Source organism: Armigeres subalbatus, chromosome 3 (genome assembly GCF_024139115.2).
Source record: "Armigeres subalbatus isolate Guangzhou_Male chromosome 3, GZ_Asu_2, whole genome shotgun sequence".
NCBI lineage: Eukaryota > Metazoa > Arthropoda > Insecta > Diptera > Culicidae > Armigeres > Armigeres subalbatus.
The window spans coordinates 153447844-153465558 of record NC_085141.1 but is presented as its reverse complement, the minus strand read 5'-3'; the positions used below and the strand labels follow the sequence as shown (position 1 = coordinate 153465558).

Sequence of the window (17715 nt, the reverse complement as noted above, 5' to 3'; positions counted from 1 at the left end):
AACGGGTATGAGCAAGTTTTTGTTCTGTGGATCAAACATAAAGAGCATATGTGACCGGATCCATATGTGACCGGATTTAGTCACAATCAAATTGCTACAGCCATTTTTGTCTGATTAGTGCTGCTCGGGTTGTTACCACGGCTGGGGACATCATGAAAACCTTGGTTGATTCGGCAGACCATTTGATTCAAACTCCAGAACAATTTGGAGATCTTACAACATCTCATATGCCTGGATTTCAGACATAAGTGAAAAAAAAAATACTCGAAGGTTATAATTGGGTTGATACCGCGGCTGGGGACATTATGGAAGCCTTGGTTGATTCGGTAGACCATTTTATATAAACTCCAGGATAATTTGGAGATCTCAGAACAACTGATATGCCTACATTTGAGACGCGAGTGAACGACAAATACTCGGAGGAAATAATTGGGTTGTTACCGCGACTGGGGACATCATGGAAGCCTTGGTTGATTCGGCAGACCATTTGATTCAAACTCCAGGACAATTTGGAGATCTCAAAACAACTCATATGCCTGGATTTGAAACGCTAGGGAAAAACGAATACTCTGAGATTTCTAAATATCGGAGCCAAAAAAAGACTCCCATCGTTCTTGTTTAAGCGAATTTTGCGAGTAGAATATCGTGATCCTATTCGAATGGGGAGAAAATCTTTGAATATTTTATATCAAAACATTAGTAATCGAATTTTGTTAACAGTGCTTAAGATTGTGTACTATATTGGTCCTGTTTGAGAGCTTGATCACTTTTTCGGCATTAGGTTATGTTGCCTTGTTCTTCAATCGGACACAAAATGGATTGGCATCTAGACTACTATTTTCAGTTGCATTTTTCATCAGAAATCAATGATTTATAATAATAACATTTTTAGTTATCGTATGGATGCCTACTGAGTCTGTATGATTGTTAAATATAAAGAGGTAAAATATTACACTTCTTCTTCTTCTATGGCTCTAAATTCCAACTGGAACTTGGCCTGTTTTTCAGCTTAGTATTCAATTAGCATTTCGTCAGTGTGGTGAATCGATCGAGGTGACAAGCCTCGCTAACGACCACCATCCATTCTCCGCAACAATATTTAAGAGACTGATTCCTTTTTCTTTTCGTCGCTAAGCTCAGGTCGATCTCATCTCCTCAAAGTAACTTCGTAGGATCCGATTTGACCCGACTGACGCCGAAATATTTCGTTTCATTATTATCATTAATACTTTTGTTTACTATCATCTGTCAATGACTAGATGCCAATGATTTATTCAAAATACACGTATAACCAAAACAAATCAAAATACTATCAGTTTAACTCAACGTCAGAGTTCATCTGCGCAAACAGCAAGAATATGATGAAAGCAAAGAATAACAAGTTCCAACACCAATCATATATACCACATCTTTCCCTTTCTCTACTCTTCATTCACAATCTTTAATTTTTCCTCAAAATCTATATATCCACTTCCAATACAATACAGATTAAATCCCAAATCTAAATAATTGAAATCTAATCCGAATACTATTTCAAACAAAAATTGAATCCAATCCAAATCCAAACCAAATCTAATCCAAATCCAATTCAAATTCAATAAAAACCTAATTCAAAGCAAATCCAAGTTCAATCCAAAATGAATCAAAATCTAAATCAAATGCAATCCAAATTTAATTCAAATCCAATACAAATTCAATCTAATCCAAATCCATTTCATATTATCCAGACTCAATCCAAATCCAATTCAAATTGCATCCCAATATAATTCAAATCAAATCCAAAATCAATCCCAATTACAATCAAATTCAAAACAAATTCAATCCAACTCTAATCAAGTACCAATCGAAACTCAATCTAAAGCCAATCCCAATATTATCCAAATCCAATCCATATCTAATCCAAATCCACTCCATATCATCCAAATTTAATCCAAGTCCAATTCAAATTCAATCCTAATCCATTTAAAATAAAATCCAAATTTAATTCAACTTCAATCCAAACTCAATCTAAATCCAATCCCAATTTAATCCAAATCCATTCCTTATCTAATTTAAACCCTACGAGGTGAACCGGCCTAAGGCCGAAAACCTCGTTAATACAGACAATAATAATTTAAATCTAATCCAATCCAATTCAAATTCATTCCGAATCCAAATTCAATCCAAATGTGATCAAAATCCAATTCAAACGCAATCCAAATTTAATCCAACTCCAATCCATACTCAATCTAAATCCAATCCCAATTTAATCCAAATATAATCAAACTCTATTTCAAATCGAAATCAAATACAATCAAAATCAAATTCAAATACAAATGCAATTCAAATCCAATTCAATTAAAATGAAATCCACATTTAATCCAAATCCAATCCATTTTTTTTAATTCAGTCCAAATGCAATCAAAATCCAATTTATGTGTAATTCAAATCTAATCCAAATTTATTTCAAATCCAATTTAAATTCAATTGAAATGCAATCAAAATCCAATCCATATCCAACCCAATTGAAATTCAGATCAAAACATTAAATATATATCTTATTTCTTTAAACTATCAAGCAGACTTTCCACGCTCCGTACGAGTAATATGATCACTATGTCAGTACAATCAGTTTCTTCCTACTTTTCGAGCACCTATCCTTTTTGTCAAGCACTTCTTACCTTCCGCTCTGCAGAATATTTTTATCGATGGTTTTTTTTAGCTTTTTTCTTCTTCTGGCTTACTCCTCGTTCCTTCTGTCGGAGAGACTACCGTATGTTTTTTTAATCACCTTACTTCTATTTTCTAAAGCCATATGATTTTTTTTTTAATTGACAATTTTTTCAATTCCTTTTGCTTCTATTTTTTGGCATTACAGTCCCTCGGCCTACTCATCCGCCCTTCCGTCGGAGAGCCTACCGTAAGATTCGTGTTTTTCTCAATTCACATTGCTTCTATATTTTTTAAAGCTTTCTGTTTTATTCCAGTTCATGCTACTTCCTTTTTTTAAGCATTATTATCCTTCGGCCTACTCATCCGCCCTTCCGTCGGAGAGCCTACCGTTAGAATCTGCTTCCATTTTTTGGCATTATAAACTTCCTGCCTGCTTCTCCGCCCTTCCGTCGGAAAGCATGCTATAAATTCTTTTTTTTTATTCGTCCTGCTTCCATTTTTAAAGCACGTTTTTTGCCATATAACATTTATCTTCTTTTTGGTCAATCACTCTTATTTTTTTTTTAAACATTTTTAACATTTTTTCACTCAACATAAATCTTTTTTTTTTCATGTCAGTTCATTCCGCAGCATTTTTTTAGCATTCCGAGCTCTCTCTTTTGAGATCTTACCATACACCAACAAACACAAAAAAAAACACTAGATTACAAACAAACTTTGCCTTTTTAGCTGGGAGCAAATACTACGCCATTGTGGTGAATCGATCGAGGTGACAAGCCTCGCTAACGACCACCATCCATTCTCCGCAACAATATTTAAGAGACTGATTCCTTTTTCTTTTCGTCGCTAAGCTCAGGTCGATCTCATCTCCTCAAAGTAACTTCGTAGGATCCGATTTGACCCGACTGACGCCGAAATATTTCGTTTCATTATTATCATTAATACTTTTGTTTACTATCATCTGTCAATGACTAGATGCCAATGATTTATTCAAAATACACGTATAACCAAAACAAATCAAAATACTATCAGTTTAACTCAACGTCAGAGTTCATCTGCGCAAACAGCAAGAATATGATGAAAGCAAAGAATAACAAGTTCCAACACCAATCATATATACCACAGTCAGTTATTAATTAAAAGCTTTTCTAGGCCCTCCATTGCAAGAGTATGTATCTTGTGTGGCAAATACAATGGATACACTATGCCCAGAGTGTCGAGAATGTTTCCAACCCAAAACCATCCTAGATCGGATCGAGAATCGAACTCGCCATCTCCGGATTGGCAATTCTACGTCTTTGCTCGCAAGCCTACTGGAGACCCCTAAAAAAATATTGCACTACTTCATTAAAAAATCTATTTGCTTTACCAAGGTGGCGAAATATAGTACATGAGTACATCTACCCTATGAGCACACATTTCATCGCATACCAGTCGCGAAAATGCCTTTTACGTAGAAAAGTGGAGGCTATATATGTGTATTTCTTATCCGACGTTGCACGGTAGTGTATGCGATTTTTATGCGAGTTTGTTCGTTATACATTGCGATGTAGTCTGTGATAACAAACTCTGTTTGACAGATAATCCGATTTCATTTGAGTTTTTTGGCAGAAATATGCGATGTCAACAAATGAAACTGGAATAAACTCGTAAAATAGCCTACTGTGTGGGAAAATGTATAAATAAACTGATGAGCTTTGTACTACACTTTAGATGAAATCTGGATCGGTAAACGATTTTAATCGTGCATTCTTATGCGATGTGTGGTTGACTGGGTATTCCTTCCCAGTGCGCTCATGGAGATGCAGAGGATTCTTCGATCTCTTGTAGTAATGAGTGTCGAACTAATTTTCCTCCCCTTATCCTAAGTGACTGTGAGGACGTGGTCGGCATCGTTGTTGGTATTGAACTAATGAAACTCTAGGGTAACGGTACCAATAGTGGAGGTATTAGTAGATCCACAAAAGAAAATATTTTTTATAAATTGATAATTATGGGAAATTTAAAGCTTTAATATCTTATTGAATAGAAAAACTAATAAATTTGCTAACAAAAATGAGGTAGATGTCATTTGACATCAACAATTACCAAATATTGCTTGCACCACTATGGGTACACTGTTCCTTTAGTGGCGGTAAAAATTAATTTTGGTTCCCATAGTTTTTTTTTTTTTTTTTTTTTTTTTAACTAATTTTATTTGCTAATTATCTAATACATGTATTCATCTCTTAGACTAGGTGTTCCGTGTTTTCTTAACACTATCATCCTTATTTGCTATGTTACGCTTTTAGTTATTATTAATACATTTCAATTGCCTCTGGCAGTTAGAATTTTTTCCTCTGGTTGAATTGAACCATGTAGGAATTACAATGTTTTCAACTTAAACTAAACTTAACCTATTTTATACTAAGGGTACAAGGAGTTAATCGTTGCAATAGAAGATTGCAACGATTTTTGTCTAAAATTGGAAATTATTTTGTTGGACATTTGTTGCAATGTCTCAATATTAGAAATTCTATGAAGTTCATTGGTACTACACCACGGAGGCAACTTCAGAATCATTTTCAAAATTTTATTTTGAATCCTCTGGAGTGCCTTCTTTCTGGTATTGCAGCAACTAGCCCATATTGGCACAGCATACAACATGGCAGGTCTAAAAATTTGTTTGTAAATCAAAAGTTTGTTCTTAAGACAAAGTTTTGATTTTCTGTTTATAAGTGGATATAGACACTTAATATATTTGTTACATTTGGCTTGAAGGCCTTCAATGTGATTTTTAAAAGTTAATTTTTGATCTAGCAGAAGTCCTAAATATTTAGCTTCGCTAGACCAATTAATTGGAACCCCATTCATAGTGACAATATGTCTGCTAGAAGGTTTCAAATAAGAAGCTCTCGGCTTATGTGGGAAAATTATAAGCTGAGTTTTGGAAGCATTCGGGAAATTTTCCATTTTTGCAAGTAAGTGGAGAAAATATCCAAACTTTTTTGCAATCTACTACAAATGACACGAAGGTTTCGCCCTTTGGCTGAAAGGCCCGTGTCATCTGCAAACAAAGATTTTTGACACCCTGGTGGTAAATCAGGTAAGTCAGAAGTAAAAATGTTATACAATATGGGCCCCAGTATGCTGCCTTGGGGGACACCAGCCCTTACAGGTAATCTATCAGATTTAGTATTCTGATAGTTTACCTGCAGCGAGCGATCTGATAAATAATTTTGGATCAGTTTAATGATGTACAGAGGAAAATTAAAATTCATCAATTTTACAATCAAACCTTCATGCCAAACACTGTCAAATGCTTTCTCTATATCAAGAAGAGCAACTCCAGTCGAATATCCTTCAGATTTGTTGAGCCGAATTAAGTTCGTAATTCTTAATAACTGATGAGTGGTTGAATGCCCATGGCGAAAACCAAATTGCTCATCAGCAAAAATAGAATTGTCATTAATATGAACCATCATTCTATTTAAAATAATCTTTTCAAACAGTTTGCTTATTGAAGAAAGCAAACTGATTGGGCGATAACTAGAAGCCTCAGCTGGATTTTTGTCCGGCTTCAAAATTGGAACAACTTTGGCGTTTTTCCATTTATCTGGAAAGTATGCCAATTGAAAACATTTGTTAAATAAATTAACCAAAAAGGATAAAGAGCTCTCAGGAAGTTTTTTGATAAGTATGCAGAAAATACCATCATCACCCGGGGCTTTCATATTTTTAAATTTTCTAGTAATAGATCTCACTTCATCCAAATTGGTTCCCAACGAAGGGTCAAAAACATTCTCTTGATTGAGAATGTCTTCGAAGCTCCGTGTAACCTGATCCTCAATTGGACTAGTGAGACCTAGACTAAAATTATGGGCACTCTCGAACTGCTGGGACAGTTTTTGAGCCTTTTCGCCATTTGTTAATAAAATTTTATTTCCCTCTTTAAGCGCTGGAATTGGCTTTTGAGGATTTTTAAGAATTTTTGTTAATTTCCAAAAGGGTTTCGAACTGGGATCCAACTTCGAGACATTATTCTCAAAGTTAGTATTTCTCAGAATAGCGAAACGTTTTTTAATTTCATTTTGCAAATCTCGCCAAATAACTTTCAACGCGGGATCGCGAGTTCTTTGGTATTGCCTTCTTCTCACATTTTTAAGACGGATCAGTAGCTGAAGATCGTCGTCAATAATAATGGAGTTGAATTTAACTTCACATTTCGGAATTGCAATGCCTCTGGCTTCGACAATTAAATTTGTCAAAGATACGAGAGCATTATCAATATCACTTTTGGTATCGAGAGGAATATCAACATCAAAATTCCTATCGATATACGTTTATATAAATCCCAATCAGCTCTATGATAATTAAAAGTAGAGCTGATTGGATTATAAATGGCTTCTTGTGAGATCTCAAATGTCACAGGAAGGTGATCAGAGTCAAAGTCAGCATGAGTTACCAATTGGCCACACAGCTGACTTGAATCCGTTAAAACTAAATCAATTGTAGAAGGATTTCGACTGGAAGAAAAACAAGTTGGTCCATTGGGATATTGAATAGTATAATATCCCGCAGAACAATCTTCAAATAAAATTTTACCATTGGAATTGCTTTGAGCATTATTCCATGAACGGTGTTTGGCATTGAAGTCACCAATTACGAAGAATTTTGATTTGTTGCGAGTCAGAATTTGAAGATCAGCTTTCAACAAATTCTTTTGCTGCCCATTGCATTGAAAAGGCAAATAGGCTGCAATGAAGGAAAATTGACCAAAATTTGTTTCAACAGAAACTCCCAAGGTTTCAAAAACTTTGGTTTCGAACGAAGAAAATAATTTATGTTTGATACGTCTATTAATGACAATGGCGACCCCACCACAGGCGCTGTCAAGACGATCATTTCTGTAGATAAAATAGTTTGGATCTCTTTTAGTGGAGAGTCCTGGTTTTAAATACGTTTCAGTTATAATGGCAATATGCACGTTATGAACTGTTAGGAAGTTGAATAATTCATCTTCCTTACCCTTTAGAGAGCGGGCATTCCAATTTAGAACTTTCACACAATTATTTGGAACCATTGAAACGGAGTCCGATAACAATTTTTTGTGTGTACTTTATACCAACCTGAACAGCTTCAGGAATGGTATTTGCTTTGAACATTGCATCAATCATGTGATGCAATTGTTCAGTTAAAAATCAAAATCGGAAGCAGTCATGCTACCTGAATCGGCAACATGACCGTTATTTTCCGTTGGGACATGGGTATAAACCTCATTTTGAGAAGAGAAATTTGGTCTACCAGCAGCGATGTTTGCATACGTAGGTACATTGGAAAAATTGGAATTTACTGAAGTGCTTGCTACCCGTTGACGAGCGGCAAAATTTGTTTGTGAATTGTGGTGGGTATGAATTGCTCGACCGGTAACCGGTTTCGAAATTTGAGCGTTTGAAAAATTTCTACCCGTCGAATCTGGGATCCGATTGGAATTTCCCGTCATCAATTTTGCACGGAATTCAAAACTTTTTGCGTGAAGGGCATTCCCAGAAATTGGATTTATGATTGCCCCCACAGTTTGCGCACTTAAATTTATTGGAATCTTCTCTCACAGGACATGCGTCCTTGGCGTGAGAGGTTCCACCACAAATCATGCATTTAGCATCCATGTGACAATGTTTGGTTCCATGACCCCACTTTTGGCACTTACGGCACTGGGTAGGGTTTTGGAAATTTCCCCAGGCCTGCGGAAATGTTCCCATGTAACACGGACATGAGACATAATACAGGCCTTTTCCAAACTTTTCATATTATTTAGTTCACTTTTGTTAAAATGAACTAAATAAAATTCTTGAGAAATGCCCCTCTGGGAAGTACCAGAATGGGATTTCTTTTTCATCTTAATTACTTGGACTGGTGAAAATCCAAGTAATTGAGAAATTTCAATTTTAATCTCATCCAGTGATTTGTCATCACTGGGAGACCTTTCAAGACGACTTTGAACAATCGCTCAGTTTTGTCGTCGTATGTGAAGAATTTATGGCGCTTCTCAGTTAAATAGTGAAGAAGACGTTTGCGATCGTCAAAGGATCCCGGCAAAACGCGGCAGTCACCCTTCCTAGCAATCTGAAATGAAACCTTGATCCCCTGAAGGTTACTCAAAATCTCATTCCGGAAGCCAGAAAACTCGGCAACAGATACCACAATTGGCGGAATCCTTTGCTTTTTCGCATGAATCGAATCACCTGGGCTAGAGGTAGATTCGATTTGCTCAATTTCATCATTAATCAAATCGAACTGATTGCTCAGTTCGATTGGAGAAGAATTATTTCCGATATTAGAGTTAGAAGGAATATCTGAATTCTCCAACTTCCTTCTATTTTTTCCGCGCTTGGGCAGGACGGTCTTGAAACCTTGTTTCTTTGAAGGAAGTGGAGAATTCAAAGACTCCCCCTTCCTCTTGTTTTTGTTAATACTCATTGCTGAGCGTGGAGACGTGACCTTCTAAGAGGTTTTTTCCCAGAACGGTGTCCCTGCAGGATTACCACCGCTTGTCGGAATTTTACTTCCGCAAACGGGTCCAACGTAAAACGAAGGCACGGGTCCTTGCAAAGATCGTAACAGGATCAGTGGGTACAAATAGCGCTAAGAAGCACCGTTGAAATTAAAATAGCTTCGGGTAGTATTAAAAACTTCCTTCCGCAAAGAGAGAAAGAACCGCACAGCACGAAAGCACAATGCGGTCTGATGGTTCCCATAGTGGTGCTATCCATTGGTTTCTTATGAGACTCGCCACTATTGGTACAGTTGCACCACTATAGGTGCAAGGGAGTCAATTTTGTTAAGGAAAATCATTGTTTTCAATAGTTTTTCAAGCGAAATTTTAAGATAAGTTCTATTTAACAGGATATTTAAAGTACGACGCATCAACTGAAACCATCGTAAAGTCTATAAATATTATAAATCTAATTAAAACCCCACTACCTCCACTATTGGTGCTACCTCCACTAAGGGTATTGTCTAGGAGTGATATCACACCCCAGCTATTACAACCCTGTTCCCACACTCGAGTCTGCAGTTAATATAGCAGTAAGGCTGCATCAACCATCGTCTGGACTATGCTATTGTTCCCTCATAGCGATCGGCGGTCGCTCTGGATCAGTAAAGATATAAACAAGGCGCCGACGCATCGGTAGCAGTGGACGATGATGTGGAGCAATAAGTTGTTGGTCAGGGCTGTTGAGCACAGGAGTTTACCTGAGCGGAAATTGCTGATTATCTCTCCTGTCTCCTGCAAGTAGTGACGTCATCTGTATATCTTGGACAGTGGTGAATACGGGAAACGAGAGGACTACTCGCAGGACCGACGGATTAAATCATCGCATAGAGCGATCCGGGTTTTGATCGGGACATCGGAAGAGACAGAGTTTAGTTACCTCTTGACCGGTCTGCAATATACATGGGCAACGGGAGTCCACGCGGTTAGAATTTTAATGTGTTAGCTTTAGTTACTCAATGTTAGTCTGTAAGTGAAAATAAATGTAATAAAGTAGCAAGTTTCGTGTTTGTGATCAGGGAAAATGTGATTCGTGTTCGATTTAACGGAAGAAATACTCGGTGGGAAAAGGAAGTATCCCGAAATTGGACTAGTATCCCTGTTCGAGCCGCAATTGGGATAGTTTGATTGAACCGTATCGACCTAGCTCAAGGTCACACATATCGTCGAGTGTTGGAGAAGCAACCTATGGAGCTGTCGAAGTGAAATTTTGTTCCCCAACATTTTGGTCCTTCGAACCGGATGGATTTGAACCGACGAAAGGGATATGGAATTGGAATCAATCAAATCAGGAATCAACAAAAAGGGTTTTGCGCCATTGCATGCACGAAACAATTGCCGGTAGCCATCAACCAGGGGACAATTGGCGCGGTAGCCATCAATTTCCGAACAATTAGCAAATCGCCATCACTACATTCTTTGGCTGGACATTCATCGGATGGAACCTTTTCATAGGTGAGTTAGAACCATTGCTATATGTTCAGCCGAAGCTTTGTACATACTGGAGTCTAACACCCGTTTTCCCACCCTTGTTATATAATCATCCCATCTGATGTAACGGAGATAATCGAGGAGTATTGAGGATTTTATTGCTACTTACGTGCGTTTAGCAATAGAGACAAGACTATTTGGCTAAGATGGCTTTAAAGATCGGATGACTGTTTGGATGACTGTTTGGATTCCATCCTGCGACGATTCTTCGGACTACTGAACCTGTTCCTAAACTGGTTTTCCAGGTAAATATTTATGTTCAGTATATGTCCAGTCGTCGTTAGGATTACATGAAACTAATATGCTAAATTTTCCTGCTTTATTGTGGACTGGATTGAATGACTGCTGAGATAATATACGGCGAAAGATAGCGAGCAACTGATCCGTAAGCCGTGGTTGAAGAGGTGGCGATGTATTGCTTCTTTGTGGGTGAGTGAATGAATTGTATATGTCACCGAAGCGGGACGCAGAAATATACACATTTTAATTTGAATTTATCCTCTTCAATTCATTGGCCACGAGTCCCTGAATACAAACTGTTCGATACCAGAACAATTATCTGGATTTTGCCTGCTTTTCAATTTGGATTGGTGCTGTTTATGATTTTCTGGGTTAGTTAAACAGTATATGCCTTGCCGAGGCCTAACTATCTGCACACTACATACCTGTTTCCTCTTCTGAATCCCACCCTACAATTGATGAACATTGAGATACTGCTGCTGACTTGCTGTCCTAGCTTTGGTGTTTGGTAGTTTTGCGTAGGATTTGAAATTGAACTGTAAAGCTGTTAGTTCTCCTAGGTGAGTTCTACAGTATATGCCTGCCGAAGCCTAGGATTTCCGGAATACTACATGCCTTTTTCCTCTTCTCCATTTGAACCGATCATTACGAGTTGTGCACCTTGTGCTGTTGCTGTGTATCCGTACCGGATGTGAGCTGAACCAATCGTGACGTTAGGCGTGATCCAGTTGGATGAGGTGTAGTTGATCGTGGGGCAGCATATTGGTCTTCCAGGTAGGCTTCTACAGTATATGCCTGCCGAAGCTTAGGACTTTGGATCTCTACACCATCCTATTTCTCTTTTTGTCGGATCGAGTACGTACACCAACCATGCCTCCCAAGGATAAGAAGCCGCCTGCGCTGAAGCTGTTTATGGTTCAGCTCAAGAACGTCCAGACAGCTTTGGACGACATCTTTAGATTTGTACAGAACTACCAGCCGACCTGTACTGTTAGCGCAATCAACATTCGTCTGCAGCGAATCGATGAGTTGTGGGGGCGGTACGAGGAGACGTTGAATGACATCCAGGCTCACGATGACTTCGAGGATGAGGAAGGAGAATTTGATGACGCTAGGTTAAGGCATAGCGATAAGTACTATGAATGTAAGGCTTTTTTAATGGATAAAGTAAAGGAACGGGCGGGACCTGATGATGTGGATTCGTCGATGCGAGGGAACGAGACGTTGCAGCATGGACATGGTACTCTTGATCATGTTCGTTTGCCTCAAATCAAGCTCCAGACTTTCAACGGTGACATCGACGAGTGGATCAGCTTCCGAGACCTGTATACCTCCCTCATCCATAGAAAGGCGGACTTGCCAGAAGTGGAGAAATTTCACTATTTGAAGGGCTGTCTTCAAGGTGAACCAAAGAACCTCATCGATCCCTTGAAGATAACTAAAGTGAACTACCAGGTGGCTTGGGATTTGCTGATTAAGAGGTACGATAACAGCAAGTTGTTGAAGAAGCGTCAAGTACAAGCCTTGTTCAACTTGCTACCACTATCTAAGGAGTCGGTAGTGGACTTGCATACCCTGATGGACGGGTTCGAAAGAGTGGTCCAGAACTTGGATCAAGTGGTTAAACCCGAGGAGTACAAGGATCTTCTACTTGTAAACTTACTGACAACTCGGTTGGATCCTGTAACTCGAAGAGGATGGGAAGAACATTCATCTATCAAGGAACAGGACACGTTGGCAGATCTAACTGATTTCATGCGTCGTCGGATACGAATCCTGGAATCACTCCCAACGAAGACTTCGGACAGCAAGGGATTCCATCAATCGCAACAGCCAATGAAGCAGAAGTCGTCAGCTGTGAAGGCCAGCTACGGCTCCGTACAATCGTCTGGGGGGCGATGTATGGTTTGTAAGGAGAACCATCCACTTTATCAGTGTTCTTCTTTTCAACGGTTGTCGGTGCGAGAGAGGGAGGCGGTATTGAGGTCAAACTCCCTGTGTAGGAATTGCTTCCGGCCGGGTCACATAGCGAGGAATTGCCCGTCTAAATATTTCTGCCGCAGCTGTAAAGGTCGTCACAACACATTGGTGTGCTTCAAATCTGGGAAGGATGGATCAGCGAAGATCGCTGCTGCTACGGAACGCAACAATTCTCCTCCTCCGAATGCTGGCGAGCATTCGGGTTCGACATCCGCCCAGGTTGTGAACGTGGTCGCCACCGATTCTACAATATCTGGTGCATCTCAGCAGTTCTCCTCCCATGTACTTCTAGCCACGGCGGTCTTTATCGTGGAAGATGACGAGGGTAGCCAATTTTTTTTTCCAGCGTTAAAAGCAATTTCATCGCAGAACGGTTGAGCCAACGACTGAGGACGCGTCGAGAAAAGGTGGACATCTCGGTCCTTGGTATAGGTCAAGCAGCTTCAAAGGTGAAGCACAGAATTCAAGCAATGGTTTGCTCAAGAATCACGGATTTCTCTCGGAACGTAAATTTCCTGGTTCTGCCGAAGGTAACTGCGGATTTACCAACGGCGAAGGTCAACATGAACGGATGGAAGATGCCTGACGGGATTAGTTTAGCGGATCCAGCCTTTTTCAGCCCCAGTGCGGTAGACATGGTGTTGGGCATCGAGTTCTTTTTTGACTTCTTCGAATCTGGTCGAAGAATTTCCATCGGAAACCAAATGCCGACATTCAATGAGTCGGTCTTCGGATGGGTGGTGTGCGGAGGTCAAACAAAACCCACGGAGAGTCTACATGTTACCTGTAGCACGGCTACTACAGCAACTTTGGAAAAGTTGATTGCACGGTTTTGGGCTAGCGAAGAGGTTGGTACTTCGAAGATTCTTTCCACCGAGGAGCAAAGGTGTGAAGAATTGTTCCAGCAGTCGATTCACAGGGAATCCGACGGTCGGTATACTGTTTCGTTGCCGAAGGATGAGGACGTCGTTTCAAGGATTGGCGAGTCACGGGACATCGCCTACCGGCGTTTTCTAGGCACGGAGCGCAGGTTAGCCAGGGATGCTAATTTACGACAACAGTATCACCAATTTATGGCGGAATACATACAGCTGGAGCACATGACCAAGGTGAAGGATACAACAGAGTCCGAGAAACGTTGTTTTCTACCACACCATCCCGTCATCAAAGAAGCTAGCACCACCACGAAGGTTCGTGTGGTCTTTGATGCGTCGTGCAAAACGTCGTCAGGTGTATCGCTGAACGATGCTTTGCTGGTGGGTCCAATCGTCCAAGAAGACCTTCGATCGATCATGCTTCGAAGTCGCATGAAGCAAATAATGCTGGTTGCTGACGTGGAGAAGATGTTTCGGCAAATCTTTATTCATACGGAGGATCGACATCTTCAATGTATACTTTGGCGTTTCGACATCGGTGCAGTTGTTGACGAGTATAAACTTAATACTGTCACCTACGGGACCAAACCTGCTCCGTTCCTAGCGACACGCACTTTCAATCGGCTGGCAACAGATGAAAAGCTGCAGTACCCGCTGGCTTCCAGAGCAGTTACTGAAGATACGTACATGGACGACGTTATCACAGGAGCGGATACAATTGAAGCAGCAAGCGAACTTCGGAAGCAGTTAGAGGATATGACTTCTAAGGGAGGATTTCGGTTGAGGAAATGGGCTTCCAACAAACTGGAGGTACTGGAAGGAGTTGCCGAGGACAATTTGGCAATTCGTCTGTCAGAAGGAATTAACCTGGACCCTGATCCGACTATCAAGACACTCGGACTGACTTGGATGCCCAATACCGATCAACTGCGATTCCAATTCGACGTGCCGTCATGTCCCATCACCTCACAACTGTCAAAACGGCAAGTGCTGTCGGTGATTGCGTCGCTATTCGACCCACTGGGACTCATAGGTGCAGTTATTACCACGGCTAAAGCAATAATGCAGCTATTGTGGAAGATCAAGGATATCAACAATCAGCCATTGGATTGGGATCGGCCGTTGCCTTCGACGGTGGGTGAGTTGTGGAGATCCTATTATGACCAACTTCCCATATTGAACGACCTCCGTATCGATCGCTGTGTGGTGGTTCCCAGAGCGGTAGTGGTCGAAATCCATTGCTTCTGCGATGCTTCGACCAAAGCATTTGGCGGCTGCGTATACATTAGGAGTGAAGACCATGAAGGAGAAGTGAAAGTCCGGTTGTTGTCTTCGAAATCAAAGGTGGCACCGTTGAAGACACAGTCCATCCCAAGACTGGAACTTTGTGGAGCATTGTTAACAGCACAACTGTACGAGAAGGTTCGTGAATCAATCAAAATTCCTGTTCGAGCGTTTTTCTGGTCCGATTCCACCTGTGTATTGCGTTGGATCCAAGCATCACCGAATGTGTGGAACACGTTCGTGGCGAACCGTGTTGCGAAAATCCAGGCTTGCACAAATCCATCACAGTGGCAGCATGTTTCTGGCAAAGATAACCCGGCGGACTTGATTTCTAGAGGTATCAATCCAAAAGATATTGTAGAGAATACTTTCTGGTGGGAGGGACCGGAATGGTTGAAACAAGAGCGCGAAGGCTGGCCATGTTCATCAGCGGAGTTGACTTCGGAAGAAGTAGATCAAGAGCGGCGACGAGAAATGGTATCCTGTTCGGTATCCGTGGAAGCAGAGTTTAACGAATGGTATTTGGGGAAATTCTCGTCCTATTCGGACCTCATACGTCGAACTGCGTATTGGTTGCGGTTAATGGAGCTCCTTAGAACAGACGTGCAGAACCGAGTTGCAGCAAGCAGTCTCTTGTCTACCAGAGAGCTAGAGGCGGCAGAGTTGACAATAGTTCGATTGGTCCAGAAGGAAACCTTTGCAGCAGAGTGGAAAGCGCTTGTATGTGGAGGAGAAGTGTCCAGGCGATCCCCACTTCGTTGGTACCACCCGTACATCTCTGACGAAAACGTGATTCGTGTCGGCGGTCGCCTTGAGCATTCAGCGGAGACTCAAGACACGAAACATCCGGTGATTCTACCAGCAGGTCATCAATTCACTCGGATGGTTTTGCGGCAATTACATCTCAAGCTTCTGCATGCGGGTCCTCAGTTACTTCTCGGTAAGACTCCGATTCTGGCCATTGGGCGGTCGGAATCTGGCTTGTCATATTGTACATCGTTGCAAGAAGTGTTTCCGGTCTAAACCTTCACCAATTCAGCAGTTTATGGGTGAGCTGCCGCCTTCTCGAGTAAGAGTATCTAGGCCATTCTCTCAAACCGGAGTGGACTATTTTGGGCCACTGTACATCAGACTAGCACCCCGCAAACCGACTGTTAAAGTGTATGCAGCGATATTCGTTTGTCTCTGCACCAAGGCAGTGCACTTAGAGCTGGTGACAGATCTTACAACAGAACGTTTCCTACAAGCTCTTCGTCGTTTTATTGCCAGGAGAGGAAAGTGCAAGGACATATTTTCCGACAATGGAACCAATTTCGTCGGCGCGAGGAATAAAATGATGGATTTCCTAAAACTGTTAAGAAGCCCTAATCACCGTGAAAGGGTTACCAAAATGTAATGAGGAAGGAATCGGTTGGCATTTTAGCCCACCCAACTCTCCCCATTTCGGAGGGCTATGGGAAGCGGCTGTTCGTTCAGCAAAAAGCCATTTGCTCAAGGTCATGGGTGAAACATCTCCTTCGGCAGAGGATTTAAACACGCTTTTGGTACAAGTGGAAGGATGCTTAAATTCTCGCCCCTCACGCCCATGTCAGACGATCCGAATGATTTGGAGTCTTTGACACCGGCTCATTTTTGATTGGAACTTCCTGCAAGCGCTTCCGGAACAAAATCTTGAATCCGTTGCTATGAATCGCCTGGATCGTTATCAGCTTATGCAAAGAAAGCTACAAGATTTCTGGAAGCGTTGGCGTAGAGTATTTATGTCAACTTCAAGGGAGGACCAAGCGCTGGAAACGTCCAATTAATGTCGAGGAAGGAACGTTAGTTATTATTCGCGATGAGAATGTACCACCTATGAAATGGAGGATGGGAAGGATTTTCAAGCTTCACCCAGGCGCTGATGGAGTTGTCCGTGTGGTTACGCTGAAAACGATGAATGGATTCATGAAACGTGCCGTGGAAAAGTTATGTTTTTTGCCGATCGAGAATGAACAGCAGCTTAATTCAACAAAAACTCCTTAACCCTATTCCTCCCTTGTTCCTTTCGAAGAGGATTTTATTTTATTTTCAGAAATTCGTAATTTCTGGGTGGGTGAGGATGTCTAGGAGTGATATCACACCCCAGCTATTACAACCCTGTTCCCACACTCGAGTCTGCAGTTAATATAGCAGTAAGGCTGCATCAACCATCGTCTGGACTATGCTATTGTTCCCTCATAGCGATCGGCGGTCGCTCTGGATCAGTAAAGATATAAACAAGGCGCCGACGCATCGGTAGCAGTGGACGATGATGTGGAGCAATAAGTTGTTGGTCAGGGCTGTTGAGCACAGGAGTTTACCTGAGCGGAAATTGCTGATTATCTCTCCTGTCTCCTGCAAGTAGTGACGTCATCTGTATATCTTGGACAGTGGTGAATACGGGAAACGAGAGGACTACTCGCAGGACCGACGGATTAAATCATCGCATAGAGCGATCCGGGTTTTGATCGGGACATCGGAAGAGACAGAGTTTAGTTACCTCTTGACCGGTCTGCAATATACATGGGCAACGGGAGTCCACGCGGTTAGAATTTTAATGTGTTAGCTTTAGTTACTCAATGTTAGTCTGTAAGTGAAAATAAATGTAATAAAGTAGCAAGTTTCGTGTTTGTGATCAGG

The 17715-nt window shown here is 41.0% G+C and overlaps 1 protein-coding gene across 1 annotated transcript; it reads left to right on the top strand.

Annotated features, from left to right (window-relative positions):
• The first annotated feature begins 11788 nt into the window (after nucleotides 1-11788).
• On the top strand, nucleotides 11789-16080 carry LOC134222078 (uncharacterized). The gene is made up of 2 exons (XM_062701228.1): nucleotides 11789-13223; nucleotides 13268-16080. The coding sequence occupies exons 1-2, from the start codon at nucleotides 11789-11791 to the stop codon at nucleotides 16078-16080; spliced, it is 4248 nt and encodes a 1415-aa protein (XP_062557212.1).
• The last annotated feature ends 1635 nt before the right edge of the window (nucleotides 16081-17715 follow it).